Source organism: Panthera onca (assembly GCF_046562875.1).
Source record: "Panthera onca isolate mPanOnc1 chromosome E3 unlocalized genomic scaffold, mPanOnc1 haplotype 2 h2.Chr18_unloc_1, whole genome shotgun sequence".
In the NCBI taxonomy this organism is placed as follows: Eukaryota; Metazoa; Chordata; class Mammalia; order Carnivora; family Felidae; genus Panthera; species Panthera onca.
This window is the reverse complement of record NW_027675824.1, coordinates 94416-121730: the sequence shown is the minus strand read 5'-3', so window position 1 is coordinate 121730 and position 27315 is coordinate 94416. Positions and strand designations below refer to the sequence as shown.

The 27315-nt window shown below is 56.9% G+C and overlaps 1 protein-coding gene across 1 annotated transcript in view; it reads left to right on the top strand.

Moving 5' to 3' along the window:
• The window catches only part of LOC132689760 (germ cell-specific gene 1-like protein), a 78808-nt gene extending 52997 nt beyond the window's left edge, over positions 1 to 25811 (top strand). Inside the window, exons 5-6 of the mRNA XM_078440515.2 lie at positions 12355 to 12425; positions 24028 to 25811. Of these exons, the coding sequence (XP_078296641.1) occupies positions 12355 to 12425; positions 24028 to 24125 (169 nt within the window). The 3' untranslated portion in view covers positions 24126 to 25811. The remainder of the gene's footprint in view (positions 1 to 12354; positions 12426 to 24027) is intronic.
• The last annotated feature ends 1504 nt before the right edge of the window (positions 25812 to 27315 follow it).

Sequence of the window (27315 nt, the reverse complement as noted above, 5' to 3'; positions counted from 1 at the left end):
ATTCAGCTCAAGCTTTATGATCATCAGGATGGGATTTAGCTTCCCAGCACCCCCACGCCAAAGTCCCAGGTCAGGGGTCCAGTCCCGGGGCAGCTGGGGCCGGGAGGGGAGTCAGACTAACCAGGCATACAGGGCCGCCTTGCCCCCGGGCGTGGACAGAGCACACTCATTAAGAAGGTGGCAGTGACTGGCGTCTCACGGGACCCCCAGTAGGAGCTCAGGAAGCGTTTATAGCAGCCATACAGCCCGATGTCTGAAAGCGCCCCATTAACACTGCACCAGCTGCCGCCTCGGCCGTGGGAGAGCCCGGGGCACCCACGGCCAGCCCTGTTTTGCTGAGACAGAAGACAGTACCCCATCAGCAAGAAGTTGCCGTTTGCCAGTGCCCTGGTTGGAACGGTCCCTAACAGCTCAGGCCCCAGCAATGTGGGGGCAGATGAATGGGACCCAGCATATGTGCAGAATATCACTTTATGCGTTCATAACTTGAACATTATGCAGAGGTTCATCAAATTTTATTTCCCTTCCTCTCTGAGGAGAGCATTTCAGCTTAGCTGGGCTGTTCTATTTTTTTTTTTTTTTTTTTGGTGCCTTCCCCACTCAGAGCTCAGAGCACATGGATAGATCTCTGCACGGGTGCAGTGGCCAGTGTCCTCAGAACTGCAGCCAGGGACAGGACGGGGGAAGTCCCGGGGGCCCACCGTGCCTTTGCTCCCTCCTCCTTGGGGCTGGGGCGTGCTGTGGAAGGAGCAAGGGGTGGAAGGAAGACTCGATCTGCGTGCAGGCATGTTCCAGTCCTGTGGCTTCGCTGCTGTGTGACTTCGGGTAAGGCACTGAGCCTGTCTGGGCCAGTGTCCTCCGACCCCAAGTGAGAGAGCCCTGAGCCGTCAGCAGCCTGGGAAGTCACACTTTGATACCCCAGGTGATGTGCTGGGTACGTTTTGTGTTTAGGCATCCATTTCGTCTGCTACTCATGTGAAACGTAAAGCTTGGTAATGATGAGTTTAGGATGATCGGCCTAGGAGACGGCATTTCAGATACTGGGAATCTAATAACCGTATGAATAACCACAGCAGCCGTATGGTGCATGGCCTGTGCCAAACACTCTTCTGTCTGCTCTAGATTGTGGCCTCAGTGAATTCCACAGCCCCTGTGTGAGGTGGTAGGTACTATTGTGTCCCCATTTTATAGATGCAGAATCAAGGCACAGAGAGGTAAAGTGACTTGTCTAAGGTCACACAGCTGGTAAGTGCTAGAGCTGGGATTTGAAGCAGGCCACGGTCAGTCTCGTGAGGTGTGGCCTCTCAGGACTGGTCAGAAGCCTCTGCCTGACACTGAGGTGGGAGCTGGGTTTGCAGGGGTGAATGAGGGGAGTCTGCCGAGGGTCACAGGGTGAGAGTGGGGCTGGTGCCCTGGGAGACGGTGCAGGGTCTCCCAGGCATCCCTGCCATTCCTGTCTGGGGGAGAGGCATTTGTGGATCCCCCTTCCTCCAGGCCTCTCCTGCTGTACCCTGGACTGAGGACAATTTTAGAGGTTTTGAAATGCAGTGGGATGTGGAAGAAAGGGGTGTGTGTGTGTGTGTGTGTGTGTGTGTGTATGCACACACACGCGTGCACATGTGCACACGCATGCGGAGCAGAGCAGAGACTGGGGAGCCTCCCCCTGAGTCTGAACAGCCTCTCCTGCTCAGAGAAATGTCTGGAATTAAGCTCTCCCAGGCACCCTGCCTCCCATCCCCGAGGAGGGCGTCTTAATGGGGCCTCCTGAGGGGGGAGGGTCGGAAGCTGTTGAACGAAAGGTAAATATTTGCAGGCCCGGCTTTCTTGAATGCTTAATGTTGAGATCTGCTTTAACGACGCGTGGAGGAGAGCCAGACCTGTTGGATTGGACTCCAGGAGGAATTCAGCTGCACTGAACAGACATCCCGCCTCCCGGGGGAAAGCCGCGGGGGTGGGAGAGAGAAAGTTCCGGGGCTTCCGGAGGGAGGACAGCTCCTGCGCCTCTGCTGGGGCCCTTCACCTTGCTCCGTGGCATGGCCCTCTCTGAACGTGTGGATTCCCTTACTGCCTCGTCCGTGCCTGCCTCCTTCCCGTGTGCATGCTGCTGCCAGAGAAAGCCGGGAATGGTCTCTCTGGTTTCCACTGGGTCCTGGCACCTGGAACCTCAGGGGCCCAATAAGGTATCTGACTGACCCTCCCTAATAATTACGTTGCCGATCACAATGCAGGATTGTGCTTCCTGTTGCGGGCGCTGTTCCTGGGCCTGGCCTGCACGTCCTCGTCGAACCCCGGTTGCTCTCATTAAGAAATCCACCAGGGTGGAAATTGACGCCGGAGTTTACTGGCTGTGGGTCCGTCCCCAGCTGTGGGTCACCTCACCTCCTGGAGCCTCGGTTTTCCTGGCTGGAAGATGGGCTGACACCTTCTTTGCACTTTTGAAGATTACGTGAGATGATGCAGCGGAGCATCTGTAACTAAACCAGGGCCCCCCTTTCCCCAGCCACACCCCTGCCAGAAACCTCCCTACACAGGGCAAGTAAGACACGCTCCCTGCCCGAGAAAGGGGCACAGCACGTGCTGTGCTCTTGGCGGCCGCTGGAGAACTCAGCAGAAAGACGTGCTTTGTTTGGCCCCCCGGGGTGGTTTCCACATTTTTCGATTTCGGCTGAGTTGTAAAAATCAGGAGAGTTCACGTTAAAACATCCAGGGGTTTGCTTCTCACGAGAAAGCAGAGGGTCTGGCCTCGCTGGGCCCCTGTTCTTGCGTGGTGTCTGTGGGCTGGAGGGAGGAGCAGGTGCCCCCGGGGAGTCCTCCGGGCTCTCCATCACCCGCCTTGCCCCTGCCTCGGCGTCTAGTGAGCACCCCAAGCATGGGGTCTCTTGGAGGTGACGGCAGGCCGAGGGCCTGGGCCCATCCCCGGGAGCTAGAAGATAGAAGGGCTTTCAGAGATGAGGCCCTTGAGCCAAGTTTTGAAAGACACGTGCAGCGCTCAGCGGCCAGAGGGCGGTGGGTGAGAGAAGGCGTTCTCAGGCTCAGGCAGCAGCATGAGCAAAAGCTGGCGATGGTGGGGGGGGGGAAGGGGGCACACAAACGTATTTAGGAAAAGCTGAGCAGTTTGGTTGACTTAGGGGTGGGAGTTGGACCTGGATCCCCGATCTCTCTCCTCCTCCCACAGTTCCGGGGGCGACAGTGTGGGCTGGGAGCCCTCCCCAGGCCTGCTTCCCTGGGCCCAGCCCTCGCTGGTCCCTGGAGGCAGACACGGAGCAGCTAGATGCCAAGCCGGGTGGGGGGAGATGGGCCCGGGCATGAACGACTCCCACACCGTCGAGGGGCTGAGCCCCACTTTGCCCATCCCCCTGCCCGGTGCAGAGGGGGCTCTGTGCTTTCTCCTCTCCCATCTGTTGTAGGGAAGCTCTCGGAAAGGTCATCTCTCTCTCACCGCACAGCCCCCTGCAGTCTGCCCTTTGCCCCCCACCCCCACCCCAAACAGCTCCCTCGGCCCCACCCACTCCCCTCCCCCCCCCCCCCCGCCCCCGTTCTGTTAAATGGCAATGCTCCCAGGGCTCCTTCTAGGCCCTCTTCTGTCCTCAGTTGACGTGAGCCTCAGTGGCCGCACATGTGCCAGGACTCCCACACTCTTAGTCAACCCCAGACCGCCTCACTCCATATCCATCTGCCTCTTTGTTCCTGCTACTTCGGATTCTCAAAAGCACCTAAAATCAGCAGGGCCAGGACCGACTCACGATGGTCTCCTCCAAACCCGGTCTTTTGCCGCATCTCTCTGCCTCCTGGTCCGGCGTACTCGAGCCAGACCCCTGCGGGCCCTGCGTGGTCTTCCTGCATCTGGCCTCACCCCTGCCGTCAGCCCACCCCCTCCCCTTCTCTGCACTCCTAGTCTCCGGGCACCTCTGCCCCCAGCTTTCTGCCTAAAACACCTCTCCATTTCCCGATAGCTTCTTTCCATCACCTATGCGGCCACTGCCTAGCTTCGCTGAGGACCCCGGTCCCCTTCCCCTGTGTGCAGCACCCCCTGGGCCCTCGCAGTCCCCCAGCCACATGGTTCCCCTGCCTGCAGGTAGCTGCCGGACTGCCGTCCTCTCTGCCCGGAGTGCCCCCCACTCTGCTGTGTCGAGGTCCAGCCTTCAGGTGGTGCCTCCAGCCTTGACCCTGAGCTGCACAAACCCCCATCTGTCCTGTAACAGCCCCGTGAACCGTCCCCCGCTGCACTCAGTTCTAAGCCCGCAGGTACTCAGCAAAGTCCACGGGGCAGGGCAGGACACCTGTCCGCTCACCTGTTTTACCCCCCACCAGTCTGATGGGTAGAGCGTGCGGTTTCCCCCTGTTTCCCTGGCTGAGCTGAACAGCACCCCGCCTCAGGTGTGCCCACCGCCCTGTAGGCCGACGGAGGGGCTTAGAGGGCACCACAGGGCCCCCGGAGCCCCCAAGAGGCCGTTGAAGGTGAGGTGGGGGTTCCACTTTGTTCTAGTGATTATTTGTTTCTTTTTCCTAAGTCGCAATTTCTCACCCATGTGGTTCTGAAAATAATCTCAAGGTGCTCTTCTCCAGAGGTCTCACTTAAAACCCTAGTATCAGAGAGACTGGAGAGGAAAAAAAATTGCCAACTGCACGTAACCATCAGGGAAGGCGTTGGCTACGTGGCTATTTATCTTTTCCGTTATTTTCCAAATGTGTCTTTCGCATCATGATGATACCACTCACGAGACGGGAAGAGCAAAAAAAAGGCATCATTTGGAAAAACTCATTTATTGCCCCCTATTTTGGAATGGCGCTTTTGATAAGACGTTGTGGAATCTTAATTTCCCATTTGTGGTCATCGGTTTGCCGACGTTTCTTGTAATTCCAGCCTTTTATTCCAGTGCACATGGATCATTTCAGAATCACGGTGTCCTTTGTCCTCCGCGACTGTCCCCCAATATTTAGCCTCTGAGACCCATTCAGGCACGACATCCTCTCACCCGGCTGTTTCCACGGCCAGCAGTGCGCCTTACGCATCCTTACTCTTTGTTGGGGTCCTTTGAAATCACCGTGTATTCTGGAGAGGAGTGTGATGCCCAGAAATTGGAGGTGGCCCCATGGACACTGCAGGACCCCCGCCCGGCTCCACGATTAGGCCGCCGGCCGCCGGTGCGTGAAAAGAAAGCTAAGCGCACAGATGGGCCCTTGAAGTGGAAAACGATCGAAGGGGAGCAGGGAGAACATCTGGAAGGAACGGCCGCTCCCTGAACTCCCACGTGTTCTCCTAAATAACAGCCAGCTGGAGGGGACATGAGAAGCTGGAGGGAGCTGGCTAGGCTCCCCCCTCAGCCCCCGGCACCCTCCTGCCCCACCGGCACTGCTCCCAGCTCTTTGGTGATGCCCATGTGTGGCCAGGACTATGGGGGGGACCCTGGAGGCCTGGTCCGCTGGGCCGCGGCCTAGGATGCAGAGGGCGACCGGGACGAAGCTTAGCGGAGCCCCACACGCTCCCAAAGCCAAGGGTCCGGCGACTGGCTCCTCAGATGTGGATCCCAGGCCAACGGCATCAGCCTCGCCTGGGAACCTGCTAGAATGCGGCATCTCAGGCCCCGCCCCAGACCTGCCGATCCCTAATGTGCGTTTTAACCAGCCGCTCCGGTGACTGGTGGGCACTACTAAGTCCAGGAAACACGGGGGCCGGAGCACAGAGCAGAGGCGGCCCGCGTGTGACTCAGGAGGCGGACGTGGCCAGCGGGTAAAGGAAGGTCCCGCACCCCAGCAGCACTTAGAGTGTGGCCCCCGAACCAGTGCCCATTTGCAGACATCCACAGTGACGTGAGGACAGGAGTTGAGGTCCAAGTTTGGAGGCTCTGGCAGAAAGTGGGGGTTGCCGGGGGCCTGGGTGGCTCAGTCGGTTGAGCATCCGACTCTTGATTCCGGCTCAGGTCACGATCCCGGTGTCATGGAATCAAGCCCCGAGTCCAGCTCCACGCTGATGGCACAGAGCCTGCTTGGGATTTTCTCTCTGTCTCCCTCTGCCCCTGCCCCCTGCTCAAGCATGCACAAGCTCTCTCAACAATAGGCAGGAAGGCAGGAAGGCAGGAAGGAAGGAAGGAAGGGGCTGCTGGGACACCCGAGCTTGCTCTTCGTATGTGGTTTTCCCATTTCATTTTCTAGTAACTCATTTTTATTGTATTTTATTTCAAAAAATTGGTCCAAGGTAGATTGAAGATTGAGGGGGAAACGTACGTACCAGTTCATACCTGGAAGTGGCTGGTGGCTCGGAAAACAGAAGCCAACCCGGGCACGGCGAGAGAGGGGCCGGCTTTGAGGATGGCACAACAAGGTCACAGGGGAGGGAGGATATTCTGGAAGGGCTGTGCTGGAGAGGCCCCGGGGCTCCTGCCACAGCAGAGGGAAGGCCTGGCAGAGCCCCTGGCTGTGGCGACTTGACCTGCTGTGGCCACGTTTGGCCCTGGAATTAAGCGGGCAGGTACTGGGGGCCTCCTGAGGAGGCGGGACATCGGCCTCACTTGCCTGTAGGACCTCGCAACGCAGGTGGGGCAGGTACCACCCGGCGGGGCGGGAGGGGGGGGGTGCGGCTGAGAATCCCTGCAGGACACGGACAAACACTCAAGATACGAGGACCGATAAACCTGAGTTCACGCGTAGTCTTGCCGCTAGCCAGCCGCGGGGCTGGAGCCGATGTGCTCCGTGGTCAGTGATGTCACACCGGTCCCTTCAGATCAGCCACGCCGGGAGTAGTCACCAATGCCACAAAGCAGGGCTCTTGGGCCAGGGTTAACCTGTGCCAGCAAGTCAGAGCGGGTACCGTGGTTCCTGTCACCCTTCCCCGGGGCTCATTCACTGGGCACCAGCCACAGCATCGACTCACTGTGAGTTTCTGCTCTGACTCTCCTTGTCCCCACTTTGGGAAGACTCTGTCTCTTCTGGGGCAGAAGGCTCCTCGCCTCCTCTTCCCCCTCCTCCCCTCCCACTCCCCCTCCTCCTCCTCCTCTTCCTCCCCTTTCTAGTCCCCCTCCTCCCGCTCCCCCTCCTCCTCCTCTTCCTCCCCTTTCTAGTCCTCCTCCTCCCGCTCCCCCTCCTCCTCCTCCTCTTCCTCCCCTTTCTAGTCCCCCTCCTCCCACTCCCCCTCCTCCTCCTCCTCTTCCTCCCCTTTCTAGTCCCCCTCCTCCCACTCCCCCTCCTCCTCCTCCTCTTCCTCCCCTTTCTAGTCCCCCTCCTCCTCCTCCCCCTCTTCCTCCTCCTCCTCCTCCTCCTCCTGTGGGTGCCCTCTGCTCTGAATCCAGACATGCCTGATGCCTTGAAGCCTTTTCCCTGCTTTTTCCAAAACACCCCTTTCCTGTGGCAGCACGTGGCTCAGGTCTGACTGATGGCATGGATGGAGGGAAGGGGTGTGTGGCTCCTTTTGAGGGGAGGGGATTGGTGAGCATGTTAAAACACCATCCTTCCACGCCAGGGGCTATGAGGTGAAGTCACAGAGGGACAGGCCGTAAAGTCCCCGGGGGATGAGGGCGCTGGCGACCATCGTAATAACGGTATCGGGAAGAACTCTACACAGCGCTTTACATGGAATCCTTCAGCTAATCCCGAAGCCGCCTCGAGAGGTAACCTTCTTCTGCCCATTGACCAGAGGAGGAAATCAAGACTCACAGGTGATTGGGACATGTCCACACTCAAGTAGCTCATAGAAGAGACGCCCAGCACCCGCAGAGGGAAGCGCATGGGGGGGGGGGGGTTCGCTGCCCCTCCCCCCACCCGCCACCCGCCCTTCTGAGCACTGCTTCGGTCCCAGCACCCCCCATTTCCCCAGCAAGGCCCTTACTGGGATTTGTGGGTAATTTCTCACACCACCGTTTAAAAAAGAAAAAAAGCCTGTCTCCAGAAAGCACATAATATTTCCTCCAGGAAATCACAGGTCAGGTCAAATGTAATTGTCACCTGGTGCCGTTTGCCATGGTTTCTCTCCTTTCCGCACGGTGGAAAGTTCTCTCCTTTCCACTCAGCACCTTGGATGCTCCCCACGTGGGCTGATCTCAGCCTCGGGCCGCCTGTGCGCCTCCTCTCTCCCTTCCTTCCCGGCTAACCAAACGCTCGGCTAGACCCTGAGGCCTCCGAGTGGGGAATGAGCGAGATGCCACCCTCTTCTCTCGGACTCCAAAGCGTACTGGGGAAGAACGATTAAGCAGGTTTACGAGCAGTGGTGGTGAACCTGTCTGGCGTCCTCACTGCGTCAGGTGCCAGGCTCCGGGCTCCGCACTCGCCAGCGGGGCAGTGTGCTCATGCTTACTGCTGTGTGCCCGTTGCCACATAGAAACCGCTAGACCACGGGATCCAGGTGAGCCGCACAAGGCCACGCTGCCTGGTAATAGGGCTGCCGTCGGCCGCGATCCCTCCTCGCCGCAGGGCGCGGGGCTCAGTCGTGCCCCAAGCATCTCCTCATCCTCACGTGTTTCCTGCTGGGAAGCACTGGGGGGCTATGGGAGGGCCATCAGCCCGTGCCGTGACTGCTGCCACGCCGTAGCCCCTCACGAGGGCCCGCAAATCTGTTACTTTCATGGACGACTCGGGTAAAGGGGGCTGTGTGGGAGCAAGGAAACCAGCTCTTTCCAGAATGGCCACACGGCACAGCAGAGAGACAGGCAGACCTGTGTGAGTCCAGCTCCCTGTCTGAGAAGTGAGCAGGTCCCGTGGCCTCCAGCATGCGGCTTCAGTGGCAGGTGCGGGCGGGCTCCCTCGAAGCAGCCTCTGCTGGTCCCAACAGGTGGTTCTCAGCCCTGGCTGTGCGTTAGTGTCGCCTGGTGATTGAAACCTCCCAGGGTGACTTCGGTGGGCCTCCAAGTGGAGAACCCTTGTTAAGACCAGGGGTTAGCACACTGTCTCCCGAAAACCAAATCTCGCCCACCACCTGCTGTAAATAACCTACTAAACAACACGCCCCTTGGTTTACACATGGTGTGCGGCTGCTTACAAACTACAGGGGCAGTTGAGTAGTCGGGACAGAGACCGTATGGCCAGAAAGGCCTCACGTATTAACTATTTACTACCCAGAGCTTTACAGAAGAAGTTTGCCAACACCTGGTCTAGGCAGTTGTCCGCCCTGCCAACCTTCTGAATGAACATTCTCTAGCCTAGAACTTGGCATGTTAAGTCAGGATTAACGTGAGCTTAAGGGCAGAGGCCCCTCTGAGTGGTACCTCTGGCCCCCAAGCCCCGCAGAAGGCCTGGCCCCAGCAAATGCTTACTAATTGGCAGGTGTTCTTTGATATGTTAACTATTGCACTTTGAGCTTCTTGGCCTGGAGGTTTGAGTGACCAGGGAGGGGAGGGACCATACCGGGTGGGGCCGGTTCTCTCCTTAGACACCAGCTCCTAGACTCACTGACCCCTCTCCCCAGGGCTGAGGGTCCCGGCAGAGCCCAAGGAGAGGTGCACCGCATGAGGCCTGGTGAAGAACGATCTCAGAAGATAAGAAGCCATGAGAACTAGGAGCCTGGGGTAGATGAACAATCGGTTCAAGGTTAAGGCTGTGAAACGCAGGAGGATGTTCAAGGCCCGTTACATGACGGGGCAGGCATCTGTTGACCCAGAGTCACTGGACATGGCCAGAAAGATGGCCCTCTGGGACAGGGATGGGCTCAGCTACACAGTCCAGCCTCCATCCAGCGTTTGAGTTTCACAAATGGTGATATTCTCTCCTTGATTACCTCTGGGGATGGGGGCTTAGCGTCTTGCAGGTTAGACGCGTGAGAAACTGGACAAACCCCTAAATATCTGTCAGTAGGGGACTGAATGTTAACTGTTCTTTCACATACAATATGAGGAAACAGACGAGTGAGGTTTACGTGTACTGACGTGGAAAGATGTTGGAGATTTTTGTGGGTAAGAAAACGGGTTACAAAAGCATGTTTAAAATTTTTTTTTCAACGTTTGTTATTTATTTTTGGGACAGAGAGAGACAGAGCATGAACGGGGGAGGGGCAGAGAGAGAGGGAGACACAGAATCGGAAACAGGCTCCAGGCTCCGGGCCATCAGCCCAGAGCCTGACGCGGGGCTCGAACTCACGGACCGCGAGATCGTGACCTGGCTGAAGTCGGACGCTTAACCGACTGCGCCACCCAGGCGCCCCGAAAAGCATGTTTAATTTGAGACTATATATGTTAAAAAAAAAAGTTAAGTTCTGAAAGATATACACTAAACTCCTAACAGTGGTGATCCCATCACACGGAGGTGTCATTATAGGGGGACTTTTGCTCTATTGTGTGGGAGTTATAGTTGTTGGAATAAGCCTGTGCTATCAGGAAAATAACAAAGATGCTTCTCCTAGGGATGAAAAAAAAGAAGAACAGAAAAGAAAAGAAAAGAAAAAAGAGAAGAAAAGAAAAAAAACAACATTTTTCCTTGTACGGAACCTTCTCATAGCATTGACGAGGCTATCTGCCGATGATGTCTGCCTTCCTGTAGCGTTAACACTTAGGGCTTTGTTCTGCTGTCTGGAACCATCCAGGCCCTAGAAAATATTTGTTAAAAAAACAAAACACAACAACAACAACGACGACAAAAACTGTGTTCAGAGTTTGCTCCCTGGGAAGCCTAGGCCTAGCCCCTCAGTACAGTGGGCAATCTTGGGTGCCGTTATACAACACTTGTCATTTTCTTTTCTTTCTTTTTTTTAATGTTTATTTATTTTTGAGAGAGAGAGAGAGACGGAGAGGGAGCGGGGGAGGGGCAGAGAGAGAGGGAGACACAGAATCCGAAGCGGGCTCCAGGCTCCGAGCCGTCAGCACAGAGCCCGACGCGGGGCTCGAACTCACGGACCGCGAGATCACGACCTGGGCCAATGTCAGATGCTTAACACACACTTAACTGCATCAGCAGGCGCCGCAACACTTGTCATTTTCTGACTCGTGTGCAAGCTGCCTTCCTACCCAATCAGAAGCTCTCTGAGGGCAGAGACTGTGAAGGGACGTAGGCACTTCTGTGGTGCACCCAGCATGTGGTGTAGATTCCACGGAGCAGGTCCTTTGGAAGTTCTTGTTGAGTGAATGAATGAATGAATGAATGAGCAGTCTGAGGGAACCAAAATGATCAGTGCACGAGTGTTCCTGTCCCTTCTACTAGGCATCTGGCATTGCTCGCTGGTCATTCATCACCTTCCCATGTCTCCTTCTCTAGCCCCATGCATCTGGACACACCGGGCAACTAGACATAAGACTCGCTAGGAGGAATCCGAAAACAGGGGTGGGGCATTTGCCTGGGAGAGGACGGAGACGTCCCTGCATGAGAGAAACGAGGGTATCGGTGCAAAGATGAGGCGAGTGGAGGAGTGCAAAGCAAGCAAAAGGCAAAAAGGAATTGAGGAAAGATATCAAAACGTACGGCCACGGGCGGTGTTCTCCCGCAGACACGATAATGATTGGAATTGTGTCTACCTCTGGGGACCAGACCGTGCTCCTGGAAGGGTGATGCTCCTCTGGACTGGACCAGGCGGAGCTCTGCAATTTATCTGGGTTACAAAGAGGCGAGCGCAATTGTGGGAACACGGCCCTGCCCAGTCTCGGGCCCAAGCAGTGCTGGGCCAGGGGTGAGGGTTTCGGTGTGCAGCTGCCCCCACCAGACCCTCGTCAGCCTCTGCTCCGTGCTTCGCCTCTCTGCCACACCAATGCCAGCCCCCTCTGGAGCTGCAGTGATCCTGAGACGCCAGAGGAGAAGGCAGCCACACACGTTGGTGGGAAGGAGCCACCTTCCAAACCTTCTGTGCCAGAAATCGGAGGGCCGGGGCTTTGTTTATGCGTAGACGTGCCTCGAGGAAGTGCTTTGATTTAGTTAAGAAAAGAGACCCAGCTGATAGGAGTCCATTGGCCCCAAATCAGGAAATAGAGGGAAGCAAAAATAAGGCTACAGATTTAATCCCTATATTCTCATTATCTAGGGTTAGTTCCGGTTAGCCTTTTGGTATAGATTCTGGCAAGTAATCTTTTGTGCGTCCCAGTGTATAATTTTTAAATCAAACTGTGCGCAGTCTTTTGTCGTGTACATAGCGGAACGTCTTTTTGTGAGAACACGTGGGTTGGCGTCCCTGCTCCACCTCTGACTTATTAGCTGGTGGCGCTTGACTGGTCTCATTAGCATCCAGTGCCTCCGTTTCCCCATCGACAAAGTGGAGATAATGACGCCCATCTAAGGGGGTTGTGGGAAGGCTCCCACGGGGCGGGGGGGTGGGGGGGGTGGTGGCACAGAGTTACTTTGCACAGTTGTTCTCGAGGGGAAAGGACTGTACCTTTGTTCGGGGTCCTGGGTCTCTGCCAACTCAGCTCGCTCTTTCTTACGCAGGCTTTTGGGTCCTTTTCTTTCCAGGCTCGAGAAGGGGGATGGGCTCGAGGAGGAGGACCTTCACTTAGATTGTCGCCACGAGAGACACCCTGCCCGTAAGTGGCCTCGTCTGCAGTAGCCTGCACTATAGATTCGTGGGCCATCCGCGGAGAGGGGACCCCGGAGATGAGCCAGGCCCGCCTCTCCCTGTACCCCTGCTCGCTCCCGCAGACACACACCGCAGATGGGGAAACCGAGGCCCGGCACCTTGGGCTGTAGCAAGTCCTCTGCACGCAGCGGCCGTGGCCCTCTCGCCATGGGGGTGGGCTGCTGGGAAAGCGAGAGGGACGCTGGGTGCCTAAGGGCAGGCAGGCGAACCACAGCTCAAGTCCAAGTTGGGTTGTCCAGAGGGGAGGACGGCTCCGGGCTCGACGGCAGGTGACAGTGGGCAAGATTTGGGCCGTGGAGGCGTGTGGCAGCCAGAGTGCACTGTCTTCATCTACCTGGCTGTGGGGGGTGCCATCGGCAGAATCTAGGGCACCCATTAGGAAAACAAATGTCTGAACCAGAAAGCGAAGGGAGGCGAAAGGAGAGAGGGCCTTGTTCCAGACGGAAGAAGAGGGAGCCAACGTGAGATTAAAGTGAAAATGGCAGCATCTCAGCTAAGCCCGCCGGATGCCCACCTCACCCCCCTACCAAGGGCCTTTCATGCCTGATCTCATATGCTTGCTGACCCCGAGCATGTTGCAGTTGAGGAAATTAAGGCTCAGAGAGGTGGGGTAGCTTGCTCAAGGTCACACAGCTTGGCCACCTGTGGCAGAGCAGTTCAAGCAGACGCTGTCCGTGCCTGCTGTCTCAGGGCTTGTGGGAAGCGAAGTTTCAGTGCCCTCCGGCTGCCAGTATCTGCATCTCTGTGCCAGGGGGCTTCCCCTACCTGCGATCACAGAAGGAGGGAAGTGCCTGGGGAGCTCCCTGCGTGGGCTCCCTCCAGGCCTGTGTTTGGCCTGGTCCCCTGCAGGGTGACAGATCCGGGTAGTGGGTTTCGCAGCCCTCCCGGGGCTGGCCGCCTTCCTTCTGTGCACCCTGCACCTCCTTGACATCACGCACGCTCCCGTCCCTACCGCAAGGTCTGCTGGGGGAGACTCACACTAAGACAGTGGAGGCTTACACCCAGGTCTGTCTGACCTCAGATCCCGGGAACTGAAGGAGAAATGGCTCAGCTTGGAGGGAGGGGCCTGGGAGGAGAGGAGGAGAGGTCTGGTCCTCACTCTGGGGGCTCCCGAAGGACGCGCTGGCCCGGTGAGGTGGCCAGAATGCCAGTGATCCGCCTGAGGAACGGGGCTGGGGGGGTGGGGGGCGCTGCGGTGGACCCTGGGCTCACACACTGAGATTGCAGGCCAGGTGTCTGTGCTGGAGTGGAGGGCTTCCTGGAGGAAGGGGTCAGGAACCAGGGCCTGGAGGGGGCTGGGGAGGGCCCACCTCAGGGATAACAGGGGGGTGCAGAAATCCCTCCGAGGGGCTCAGAAGTCACGTAGTACGGACGAAGGCTGAGAACCCTGGCCGTGTGCAAGTGCCATCGGCTCCTGCTTGATCCTGGGCCTCCCCATGCCTTCCTGTAGAATGGGTAGGAAACTCTGGGTGGAAAGAAGCCACGGGGCCTGTCTTGGGGGCAGGAAAGGCCAATCCCGGAAGCCCGAGGACGAAGAAAGAGTGGAGGAGACCCAGTCTGGCTCGAAGAGCAAGCCCCGGAATTAAGAATGAGGACACCCAGGGTGGGGGGAACTGCAGAAGCCCTCCCCCCCCCAGCCCAGCCCCCACGGCCCTCACCCCTGCCCTGGCGCCCATGTCATCTCCCAAGCAGCGTTTCCTCCCCAAGACAAGCATCACATGCAATCACCAGGTCCGCGGCCAGCAGAGAATCCATTATTTGTTCCCTCAAAGACACAGCCATGAGCGACAGCAGACGGAGGCCCCCACCTTGCGGGGCTCACCGTCTAGGGGGAGAGAGAAAGTAAGAAATGACTCAGGAACCAACACGACAGTCTCAGGTACAGACCAGGCTTCAGAAGGAGCGGGGGAGCCTGATGAATGAGAAGGGGCCGGCCAGGGGAAGACCCTTCTGGCAGAAGCTCGCAAATGCAGAGTCCCCGACGGAGGAGGAGCCAGGACTAGAGGCCAGTGTGGCCGCAGCAGGGAAAGCAGCGATGCTGGCGACCAGACCTTCGGCAATAAAGATACAAGTGGGTGGGTTCAGGAACTCTCTGCTGGCAGAACTGTCCGAATGGCTTCCTTTGGGTTCTCCCCGAAGCAGAGCCAGAGATCAGGATTCAGCAGCGAGCCCCTGTCTGGGTGAGCCCAGAAAAACACAAGAAGGAGCGGGGAAGGCAGCCTAAGCAGGGAGAGGCGGGCGTCAGGGAAGGACACAGTGTGGAGGGGACCACCCTGAGCCCTGTCAGGGGACGCGGGCAGCCAGCGCAGGACGCACGTGTCCGAGTTTTGGCCGCAGATTCAACAGCGGATCCCCTCGGGCGTTGAGGGCTGCTGGGGGTGGGGCACGGTGCCTGCGTTCCGCTGGGGCGGGTGGGCGAGCCCTGGCGCACTTGAAGGTCAGCAGCCTGTTCCCCCGCGGGGGCACCCATAGAATCGGCTTGTCTGATTGGAGGTGAGGGGCGGGGCAGTCAGGTGCAGAAGTTTGCCCCAGCCATCGAGGGCCTGGCGTCCCCGACCGACGGGTATGGAGAGGACGGGTTGGGGCGGCCGTGGTGTGCGGTTTGCGTGGGGTTGAGGCGTCTCGCAGGGTGGGAAGGGAGGTAGTTGAAGCCGATGAGATCCTCTAGGGAGCACACCTGGGGTGGGGAGGGACGGCGAAGCAGCCAGATCCTAATGCCTTGGGGGTCACAGAGGAGCCATGGAAGGTGGTGGGGAAGGGGCTTGGGAGGGTTGCCTGCGGCCCCCGGGAGGTTTGGCGGATCCCATAACACTTCTCCCAGGGAGTGCCTTTTATCAGGTAGCCCAGCCGGGGTAGCGGGGGAGGATGGCTGTCCACCCCAGGGGCCACAGGAGGCACTGGGGGCTCCAGTAAAGCCAGGAAGGGAAAGATCCCATCTGCTGTCAGAGGGGGACTTGGCTTCGGGCACTTTAATTACCCTCAGGTGGCTGCTGCTGCGGTCTCATGAAAGTCATTTGTTCCTCTACTTGTTCAACACATCTTTAGGAAAGATGCTTCTCTGGGCTGGGCCCATGCCGGGTTCTGGAACGTGGGGGGTGTGTTCCTGGACTGGGCAGCTCCCAAGCATGGCCGTGTGGTGTGGCCAGAACTGAAGCGGGCTCAGCGCGGGCGCCGTGTCAGCGGAGGCGCGGCGCCTCCTCTGGCTCGGGCTGGGGGCGGGCTGCAGGACAGGGAGGGGACACTTGGCCAGCAGCGATCCAACTTGGTAGGGTCCTACAGCTCCACCGCTTCCCGGGCTAGGTTACCAAAATAGCCGACAAGAGGAGCTCGGTGCCACCAGGCCCGCTGACACTATGTCACCCCGGTGTATGTTCCGAGAACTTGACATTTATCCACTAATTTGATCCTAAACACCGTCCCGTTTTACAGGCAGGGAAATCGAGGCCCAGCAAGTGGCGGAGCTGGGATTTGCACCCAGCCTGTCTGGCTCCAGGTGAGCCGCCCCGTGTCGGTGGGTGGCTCCTGGGCTGGGCACAGCCACCCACAGACGCCGGGCAGGGTGCGGGGACCCAGGGCCCAGCCACACGAGGACTTGGTCCTCGCCGACCTCACGGGCGACAAAAGCAGCCTGATCGGGCCGTCTGGGGAGACGACGCCATCTCCAGAACATGCAGCCTCTTAGCCGCGAGTGGGGTTTGGGCCAAGAAAATATTTTGGAAATGCCTGGTCGAGTTTTGCAATATTTCTGCACCGAACAGCTGCTCCGGCTTTGTGGTGGGCTGACGCGGGCAGGAGGAGCGGGGGAGGAAGGACGTCAGCGAGCCCACATTATTAAAGGCTTACTGTTTGCAGGTCTCTGCTCAGCACTTCGCAGCCCTGGGAAGGAGGGGTGATGGCTCTCCCCGTGGGCGTGGAAAAAGTGAGGAGCTGAAAGGCACCCTGACTTGCTGGGATCTCTGGTCCCCTGGCGGATACAGCCCAGCCCAGGGGGCCATCTTCCCCCTTCCTCCGGGTACAGTGCTATCTCTGCTTCCGGCCCCCAAACTCCCACCCTCACCTTTTCTCACTCCCCCCCCTCCCTCGCTCTGCCCCAGCCCCCCTGGCCTCTCTCTTTCTAGAACATGCAGAGCATCCCCCTCACAGGGCCTTTGCGCTCGCCACTCTCTCTGCCTGGCATGCTCTCCCTCTGATTCATCGCACGTCTCACCTTGTCCCACCTTGACTGCTCGGCCAGAAGACCACTTCCTTGGAGAAGCTTCCCCTGACCGCACCAGCTTCCTTGGTGGCCCTTGTAGCACCCTGCCTTCTGTTCTTCATAGCGCCTGTCCCTCTCTGAACTTACCTTTTATGTTTACGGGCTTGATTTTTGTTTGGTTGTCTCTCCCAACCAGGGTCCAGGGAACCGTGCCCCGTCTTGTTTTGCTCGCGTCTGCATTCTGAGAGTCTAGAACAGTGCGTTACATACAGCAGGTGCTCAATTGTTGGCTCCAGGTTTCTCCCACCACCTCCCGCCCAAGCCGCCGCTTTTCCCTAAGCCACTCCATGCACCTTTGGTGATCGTAACTGCTCCGGGAGCGGCTATTTTTCTCTCGGGCTACTGTGGTATGGATTCTGTCACAGTTTCTTTTTCCCGAGGAAGGCATTTGCTTTTGAAACTTGCCTTTGGGGCTTTGCAGTGCCACCAGCTAGCTCGGGAGCACATCGGATGTGACATTTGATGGAGGCGATGCTGCCATACGGTCCAGGTGTCTGCATCTTTCCTTCAGGGGCAACTGGGGTTTGCAGCTGATTGCAGCCGTCGGGTTCAATGCCCGAGACAAGCTTTTGATTTTGCCAGGTGTGTCTGTAAGGCCAGGCTAGGCTGGGCAAGAGGCTGTCACTTGCCGGGTGCAGAGGTGGCTTCTGGGAATTCCGTCTCGATGGGTCTCTGCCACCGCCGCCCTCAAAATAGCAGGGGGAATTTGGGCGAAGACTTTCCTGGGTCCTGAGCTGCTTGGCATTTTTATTAGATCAAAATCAAATCCAATATCGTACTGCTCAAGTCTGCTTCCTTTATTAAAATGGAAACAGACAGATTTCTGAAATAAACACGAACGCCAAGTCGCTGGGCACCAGACAGGTGTGCAGCCTGGAGACATCCGAGTCCCCGGCACTGGGGGCTGAGAGATCCAGGCCAGCGCTGACACCAGAATCACCTGGGTGGCTCCTTAAAATGCAGATTGCCGGACCCCATCTCTGAGTTTCTGGCTCAAGAGGGCTGGGCGGGGCCTGGGAGTCTGCATTCCCAAGGGGTCCCAAGTGATACTGTTTCTTGCTGCTCTGTGGACCAGATTCTGAGCAGTCCTCGGCCTGGAGCCAACACCTGTCCCTCTGAAGCTGCGGCCGGGAGCGAGTTTGCATCTTGTCGCTTGGTCGGGCTCTTCAGTGGCTTCTGGATGGAAACTGCTGCTTCTAGGGCCAATTCCTCCCCAATCCATCCTCCTAAGACACAGTTTTGATCCTGTCTCCCCCCCGCCCCATCCCTCTCTAGCTCCAAAACCTCCCATGCTGGCTCCCATGGCGGGTGTCAGGCACCATGCCAACCCCTCCTGCACATTCCCAAAGAGGCCTTCTCGCCCCCCATCCCATCCCCGCTTTGTTTCTCCGCCATCCGTCCCTCTCGGAATCCTTCTTTGCTAAGTGTCTCCCCACTAGAATGGAGATACCAGGAGGACGGGGCCTCGTCACCACATCTGTGTGCCTAGCCTGCTGTCGGCCATCAGCACACTTCTGGCGAATGATTTAGCTTAGTCCATGACCGTTTCTGCCCAGGGCAGTGTTCCTCCAGGGGCGCCTGGTCCTAAGAAACGCTGGGGGCTCTTGTTAAAATACAGAAATCCCTGGAGATTCCACTTTCCTGGTTTGGGGCACGGCCGAGGAATCCACATCAGGGAAGTCTGATGATAAGGTGCAAACCCCAGGGGCAGATGAACCCTGTCCCCCTGAGGGGGCATTGCTGGACCTTTTCCCCCCCGGCACCCAGCGACTCTGGCAACCACAGCCCTCCACGCCTCACCCCGCCAGCCGCGTACACCCTGCTTTCCAGCCACACAGACCTTCTTGCTCGCCACCAACATTGCTAGGCTTTTCACACCTCCTGAAAACCTCATTTACCTGCCAAGAACCTATTTCACACTCTGTTCCTTCTGCCTGAAAAGACCTGTTCCCTTCCTCTGCTTGGCGAAAAACAAACCCTACCAGTGGAATTGCGCGCTTCACGTTGCTTTCCAAGTCTAGTTCAAGGGTCTGGGGATGACAGCCAGGCCCCTCTTCACCCCCTGCCAGAGGTGGACATGTTCACCTCTGCATTTTCCTGCCCTGAGGCTCATGTCTATAAGGTGGGGTTTTATGGTGGTTACAAGCTCGGCCTTTGGAGGCTGCCTGGGTTGAAATCCAGCAGTGAGACTTTGGGCAAATGACTTAGCCTGTCTGGGCCTCACTTTCCTCATCTGTAAAATGGGCACAGTAATGGCACACCACTCATATTTCAGGGGATTAAATGAGCCAGTGTACATGAGGCACAGTGAATGGGTCCTGCCACACTGGGAGAGCTGGGGACACGTGTGCCCTCGTCATTTCCTCTGGTGTGTGTCTGTCTCCCTCACTAGCACTTGGCAGATGTCTCACCCAGGTGTGCAGATCCAGCACCCAGAATGGAGGCTGACACACAGTAGGTGCCCAACAAATGTTTGATAAGAGAATGAAGAAATCAGTGGTCCTGGGAGAGGTGGAAGGTTAAGTGGATTCAACCTGATCCCAAGTGTGGAAAACAGATGAGGAGCATGTTATGGCCCAAGAAACATGGGGTCCCCAGAAGATGGACTCCAGGGGTAGGGTGGCTCAGTTGGTTAAGCATCCAACTCTTGATTGCAGCTCAGGTCATGATCTCACTGTTCGTGGGTTTGAGCCCTGCATCAGGCTCTGCACTGACAGCACAGAGCCTGCTTGGGATTGTCTCTATCCCTCTCTCTCCCTGCCCCTCTCCCCCTTGTGCACATGCTCTCTCTCTCTCTCTCTCTCTCTCTCTCTCAAAATAAATAAATACCCAAAGAAAAAAATACCTTTATATATAAAAAAAGAAGATGGACTCCAGCGAGGATAAGGACGAGGCCCCCATTTGGGCTCCTAAAACAAGCTGCCCCCAAGGTAGACACAATCCAGCCTCCCCTCCACGTGGATCTCACACACACCTGCTCTTCTCCCCAGATCTGCATTATCAATCCCGTCCCTGGAATTGGGCTAGGTGCTGGGGACACAGTAGTAAGAACAGCAGAGCTAGTCTGTGTCCTCATGTCACACAGAGCCTCGTAGGGGAAACTGGGAGGAATCAAGTAAATGGATATTACCAAATATGCCAGAGTCTCTGAAGTGCCCTCAGGTTACAGATTTATGGAGCAGGGTTGGCTTGGAGAGGCAGTCATAGTGCCCTCGCCAAGGTGGTGACATTTTAGGAACTGCAAAGGGATGATAGTGTCACTAGCTGAAGGGCCCCCAAAGCCAGACACCTCAGTGCCAACCTTGATTCATTTCTTCATCACTCCCCTAATCCCATCTCTTTCTAGAGGAAAGAGTTCGAGGTTAGGCCGTGGGTGGGGCCGTGAGTCTTGAAGAGAGGCTTTCAGCACCTTGGAGAGTGCATGTGGGGGGATTGATGGGACGGGGCGGGGGTGTTGGCGTTCCTCTGTTTCTTCTGGGCTGGGCTGCTGTGGGGTCAGAAACGCCAATCCCAGCCACGTGCCCACCGTCATCGATTCCTCTACCAGCTTCAGAGCACCTTGGACAAGTTACATCCCCTATAAGTGCCCCCCTCTCCCTTTTGACACCTGTGTGGTGGCATCGGCATTCTTGGCTTTAAAGGGCCCTTCCAACTCAATGAATCCGTTCCAGAACAGAGGATGTGACTGCACACAATTCAGCAGAGCTAAGAGCTGATCCCCTGGGATCTAGGTGCCTTGAGGGAGTTCGTGACAATGATTTTCCACTGAATGATGGAGAAGTTAGGACCGAAGAGACAGGACATTAAATATGTTCATGTTCATCTGGGCCAAATACTCTGCTAAGCCTGGGAGCTTCCGAGGGAATTTAAAACACAGTACCTGCTATCAACCCTCTGAGTGGCACCTTGGACAGATCTCTTCCCCCCTCCCCCTGCCCCCCACCACCCCCTGGAGCCTTGGCTCCCCCATCTGTGAAGAGAGGTGGTTGGATCCAGATCCTCTCTAGTGCTGGTATTTTGCTATTTCCACACCTGTCCGAAGTCAGATTTAGGCAGGCTCCACGCTCAGGGTGAGCCTGACGTGGAGCTCAGTCTCACAGCCGTGAGATCATGACCTGAGCCGAAATCAAGGGTCAGATGCTCAACCGACTGAGCCACCCAGGCGCCCCATTGATTTGAACCTTTGACTGCCAGACTGCAAGTATAGTCTTTCCCCTTCAGCCTGGGTCCAAAAAAGGAGAGACTGACCAAAGAGCCTCTCGTAACGTACAGCATCTCCGAACAGGAACGGCAGGCAGAGCCCTTTCCCCAAGCTTAAGAATCGCTCCATCCTCGTCCCGCATGGTTTCTTCGTTTGTTATAAAAAGTCAGCTCAGGACTAGCTCTGTGCCCGGCCAGGTGCTGGCGGCCAAAGGCTCCAGGATGACAGCAGCCCCGGTCCCCGCCTGCACTGAGTCCCCAGGTTAGCCGGGGGGACCCTCGTTAACACGAAGTGACAAGCCCAGGGAGAAGAGATTTGCAGCGTGTTGTGGGAACACAGAGGAGGGAGCGAGGCCTGTGCCTATAAGGTCATGGAATTCTTCCAGCGGCGGGGGGGCAGGGAGCCTTTGAAAGACAAATGGGGCACTCAATAGCCAGAGAACAGCAGGGAAGGGCACTGGGCCAAGGGACCAGAATGTGTAAAGCCACGGAACAGAGCCTGGAACGAAAATGCAGGCAGGGAAATAGTCAGAGGTCAGAAATGGCCTCCTGTGCGTGGGGACCGAGTCCAGCCCGAGAGATGCTACTTGGCCCACAGATGGTTTTAAAAGCGTCCACGGTCATTATTTAAAGCCAGGAGATTTTATTACGAAATTCTGATTTTCATTGTCTCTAAACTTTTTGGAAAATCTGAGGGCCCGTTTTCCATGGCAACAGTTGGCCAGAGCTGAAGAATGGCCCCTTCTGGCTGCTTCACCCATTTATGTCATCTGATTGGGCCTCGTTGACATTTTGAGGTGGGATTCTGCAGTCTACAGCATAAGGTGTTCTTTTGCCTACACTGGCAAAACCTTTTGCCTACACTGGCTGATGACTAGCCAAAAAGTAAAGGGACTGAGAGAAGGGAAGAGAAGGTCATGGTGGCCTGGAGTGGCAGTGGGGGGACCTCCTCAGGCATGGGGAGGACAGAATCCCTGCTCTCCACTGTAAATGACTCTGGGCCCCAACCCCCTCCCGGGAGGCCGAAGAGGAAAGGAGGGCCCCAGTCCTCAGTGATTTGGCCTCTGGATCCAGGAGACAAGGAGCCTGATTTTAACTCAAGGAAGGGCAGGGATCATGGCCTTCCTTTTTCCTTCAGAATGCATGATCACTTCTCTGTTCCAACAAATTCTCCGGGGTTCTGTCTGTTGGCAACGGTAAGAGCAGCCACGATCACTTTTAAATATTCATTCAGAAAAACAATCAAATCTTTCTGCACATCAAATATTTGCCTCTAGATTTTTTTTTAAAAATCCAAACACCTATAATCTTGGCAGCATTTACTTCCAAAGAATGCAACTATTTCGGTGACTGGGGCCAAAACAAATGTTTTTCCTGAGGCCAAACGGTTCCAGAATGTTTGCCAAATATTTCGCACCCTTTTTAAAATACGGTAAAATTACAAAGCACTAGCATTAAAAAATATTGAAAACAAAAAGTCAGGGGCGCCTGGGTGGCTCAGTCGGTTAAGCATCCGACTTCGGCTCAGGTCACGATCTCATGGTTCGTGAGTTCAAGCCCCGTGTCGGGCTCTGTGCTGACGGCTCGGAGCCTGGAGCCTGTTTCGGATTCTGTGTCTCCCTCTCTCTCTGACCCTCCCCCGTCCATGCTCTGTCTCTCTCTGTCTCAAAAATAAACGTTAGAAAAAATCTTTTTTTAATTAAAAAAGAAAAACCCAAAAAGTCAAAGCAAAAACACAGAACAAAACCCACAACCGTCCCCCACCCCCTAATGGGCACAACTGTCCTCACCTTTGCTTGTTCCCTTCCGGCCTTTGTCATGAGGAAGACCGTCCCAATAGAGCTGCTTTGGGGGTGCAGGAAGAGTAATGAGCTGCCTGTCTTAAGAGGTGTGCAAGCAGGCGCTTGGCCTCAGCAGGAATTCCCACCTCCGGGGGGCTTGCTACAAAGGGCCCGTCTGACCCTGAAGGATGACAGGAATGTCTGAGCATCCACGAGCGCTCCGAGGGGAACAGAACACGGAGCAGACATCTTTAATGCGGAAGTTTGATTGAGTCCGGCTCTACCATAGCTGTGAATCGCGAGACCGCTGCTTGTGCCCGCTGAGCCTCAGTTCCCTCATCTGTAAAATGGGTGGTTGCTACCTCACAGGCTTGTGAGGCTGGAATCAAGTAGGGTATAGACCGTGAACGCCAGGTCGCTGGCCCGTCTCTCCTCCCTCTGTTTTCCCCTCTCGGGCTCCTCCGGCTCTGATCCGTCAGGGAACATCTGCCACGGGTCAAGCCATCGTTCTCCTTCGCTCAGGGCCTAATGGGGGCGGAGCTGGGGACTGCCGCTTGGGGTGTGTGCTCTGAGATGAGCAAAACACCCAGGGGCGGCAAAAGAGATGGCAGGGCCCTCCTGTAGGAGGGGAGACGTGAGCCGGGCCTGGGGGGTTGGACGCACAGTAGGTATAGGGACGTTTCAGCAGGTGGGTCTGGTGTGTTAGAAGGCGGTGAGCGTCCGAGAATCCAGAGAAACCCAGGAGCGAGCATGTCGGGTTGGGGCGAGAGCAGCCAGCCTTCCGCTGGCCCAGGAAGCTGCTCACAGTTGCTTTGGGTGCCCCCGGGCCCTCCCCCTCGGTGCCAGAGTCACGGACCCTGTTCTCTTTCTCGCCCTCCCACACAGTGTAGCTCAGGGACGCTTGACGGGGCGGTGGGCACACGGGTACGTGCAGAGGTGGTTGCAGGGGGGCGGGGCGGGGCGGGACGGTTGGGGGGGGGGACAGGGCAGGCGGATGGAACATTGGCGGATGGGTGCACGGCGGTGAGTTAGCGGACGCGGCGGCAGGTTGGGAAGTGGACAAGCGAGCAGGTGAGGCGGAGGGTGCGGGTGTTGCGGGCTGCAGGTGGATGGGGATGAGGGCAGCGGGGCGTCGAGGGGGCAGGGGGGAGGAGGATGCTGTGATGGGCGGTGCGGGCGTGCTGACAGGTGGCAGGGGCACGAGCGGGTGGGCTGTGGGTGGGGAGAGTGTGAGAGGAGGGTGCCGCGGCGGGCAGCGGGTGTGTGGGTGGCGGGGGGCGGCCGTCGGCACTGACCGCCCCGTCTCTTGGCAGGACACCACCCACACATGGGAGATTCCTGGCCGCGGAGCTCCGCTCACGAGATGCCGGAGCTGAACCGTCAGTGCTGGGTCCTGGGGCACTGGGTGTGACCCAGCCTGGCCCCCGGACCTCAGACGGTCGTCGGAACCGGCCCCCTGCCAGAAGACCACCGGTCTGGCGCCCCTGGAGACCCGGCCCGTGTGCTGTGAACTGACCCAGCCTGTGTGGGAGACGCAGGCCTACCCTTCCCACCGCTGTCTGGGGCTCGGGGCCCTGGCAATGGAGCCGGGGTGGCCTGAGGGAATGCGCAGGGCTGCGCACGGCGACTCTGGGACAGCAGCTCCTGACCCTTGCTGCCGTCACATGCGGCGCCCTGTTCGGTGCAGCTGGGACGCCAGGAGAGGCAAGGTCATCGGCCGCTGAGGGCCGGCCAGGAAGTTCAGGAGGGGCCGGGCGGTGTGGAGCCCCGCGCGAGGCAGGGAGTGGGTGGGGCCTCCCGGCGCTGGCTCCGCAGGGGGGAGGGGGGTCACACAGCAGGCACATGGCAGGGCCACAATAAATGCTTGTTGAACCTGTCGTCTTGCTGTGTGTGGAGGCCAGTTGCTCTCTGGGCTGTGGCTGCCCCCCCTGTGGCCCCACCCTGTCGGGTCCTCAAGGAACCTGAAGGTGAGACGGCCTGAGTGTGCTGGGGTCAGGGCCAGACACTGAGGTTCGGGAAGGAAGGAGAGCAGAGTGTAGCTGGGTCTAGGGGGTTGGGTCGGGGTGGAGCCAGGCTGGCAGGCCGCCCTGGATTCCGGAGGGTGGGCGAGGTGGGGGTGGGTCAGGCAGGTGGAAAATTTGGGAGACAGGCCCTCAAGCCCGGGCCCTACGCTGCCCTGACCCCCTGGGGACCCTTTACCCTGTGTCTGGAGCTACCTTTACATCAAGTCCTAGGGCTCAGATGCCTGGGGAAACAGGCCTATTGTAAAGATGAGAGAACTTAGAGTCACAGAGATGAAGTAACCTGCCCAAGATCACAGAGCTAGCAAATGGCAGAATTGGGGTCTGAACCAGAGCCTCATCTCTTCCCAGAAGGAATTCTAGAGCTTTCCCCCAAGTAGAGAATGTTCTTTGCCCTTCCATCCACCCATCATTCGTTCATCATCCATCCATTATCCGTCATCTACCCATCATCCATCCATCCATCGGTCATCTGTCCATCCTTCTTTCCTTCCATCCATCCATCATCCATCCATCCTTCCTTCCATCCATCCATCCATCCATCATCCATCCATCCTTCCATCCATCCATCCATCCATCCTTCCTTCCATCCATCCATCCATCCTTCCTTCCATCCATCCATCCATCCTTCCTTCCATCCATCCATCCATCCTTCCAGCCATGCATCCATCATCCATCTACCAGTTGTCATCCTTCCTGTATCAGACGTTCATCCATCCTCCTTTCACGTAGGACCCATCCTCATTATTTAATCAGCCGTGTATCCATCTATCCAATGATAAAGCTCATTGTGCCCCTACGATGTGTCAAACACTGCAGTAGGCACTTGAGATAGGATATTGAGCCATCCAGACAGGGTGTCTGTCCTCACGGGTGGGCAAGACAGATAACTAGACAGATGGTTATTGTACGGTGGTGTTGTGGTGCCCGACTCCAGGGCCAGGCAGCCTGGGTTAAAGACAATTTTTTTTATTTATTTATTTTTAATTTTTTTTAACGTTTTATTTATTTTTGAGACAGGGAGAGACAGACCATGAACAGGGGAGGGTCAGAGAGAGGGAGACACAGAATCTGAAACAGGCTCCAGGCTCTGAGCTGTCAGCACAGAGCCCGACGCGGGGCTCGAACTCACGGACCGCGAGATCGTGACCCGAGCCGAAGTCGGCCGCTTAACCGACTGAGCCCCCCCGGTGCCCCGAGGCAGCCTAGGTTTAGATTCCAGCTCCTCCACGTGAGACCTTAAGCAAGTGACCTAACCTCTCTGTGCCTCCTCCCCATGGGCACATGGGGATAATCATTATACCTACCTCTTGCAGCTGTCATGAGGGTTAAGTGAGCTAATACACGCAAAGCACTTAGAACAGAGCCAGGCATATAGTGAGTGCTTTGTTAGTGTTTGCTGTTTTCTCGATGAGGGAAAGTTAGGGGCTGGGGGGGGGGGTGCCAAAGGCAGCACCTGCTGGGGGAGGGAGGAGGAGATGGTGGTCAGGAGGGCTCCTTTGGGAAAAAGAAGGTTGTCTAGATGTCAGGTAGGCAAGACATCCATTCCATGGAGAGGAAGAAAGCTGGAATGTTCTAGGAACTTTACAACAGTCTAGACGGCAGGTGTGGAGAGAAGGGAGAGCCACGGGGTGTGAGGAGGACGGGGGAGCCAGGCAGAAGGACACGGAGCCTCCTTGGGAAGCTCGGTGCTTCCTGAGCACCACACCCCCCTTTATCCTACGATGTTCGAGGGGAGGGAAGAGGGTGGTCTGGCTTGCAAGGTGGCCCCAAGGGATGGGACCATGAGGGCGGATTCAGGAGCTAGTCAGGGGGCAGAAATCAACAGACTGCTGTGGGAGGAAGGGAAAGTTGGCAAAGACTCTCAGATTTGGGGCTTGGGTCAGGCGCGGGTTCGGTTGAGTCTCAGATCCCAGCAGACACCCGCGCGGAGGTGTGTGCTCATTCATTATGCATGCGTTGACTAATCACGCGGGCCATTCATTAATCCATTTTCCATTCATTTGGCAAATATTGCAGACCTACTGTGTGGGGCTCTCAGGGAAATGGCTCTCGGTGGGACATTGGGGTCCCCTTACAAAGGTCTTGAACGTCAGGGCAAGGAGTTGGGGCTTTGGCCTCTGGGCAAGACGATACCACTTGTAGACGTGGGGCTGGGCCCCCAGGGCACCCGGCATCTTGGGGTCCTTCCTTCTCACCTGAGGTCCTTCTGTACTTGGCGGCTGGACCACAGACGTCCAGGAGATGATCTGAATTGACACGTAGGCAAAATTTCAACCTATTTTAATAGTTGTGTTCATGTACATGTGTATTAGGAAAAAACGTGTAACGGGCACATCGGTGTCACGATCTCACAGACGCTGTTGCTTAGGATGAAACCAAAAATAGGCATTTAAGTAAAAAAGACAGAGCTGGCTTGAAGAAAAATATTCAATAAATAATCGTGCAAGTAGTTTGTGATTATGGTGTGCGGACGGCTCAAGCCAAGGCCTTTCTTACCCCCTGCACGGGCCAGGAGGCTCACGGGGCCACTCTGGCTTCAAGTCCTCCTCTCTGTCTGGGCACCTGTTGGGCAGGAGG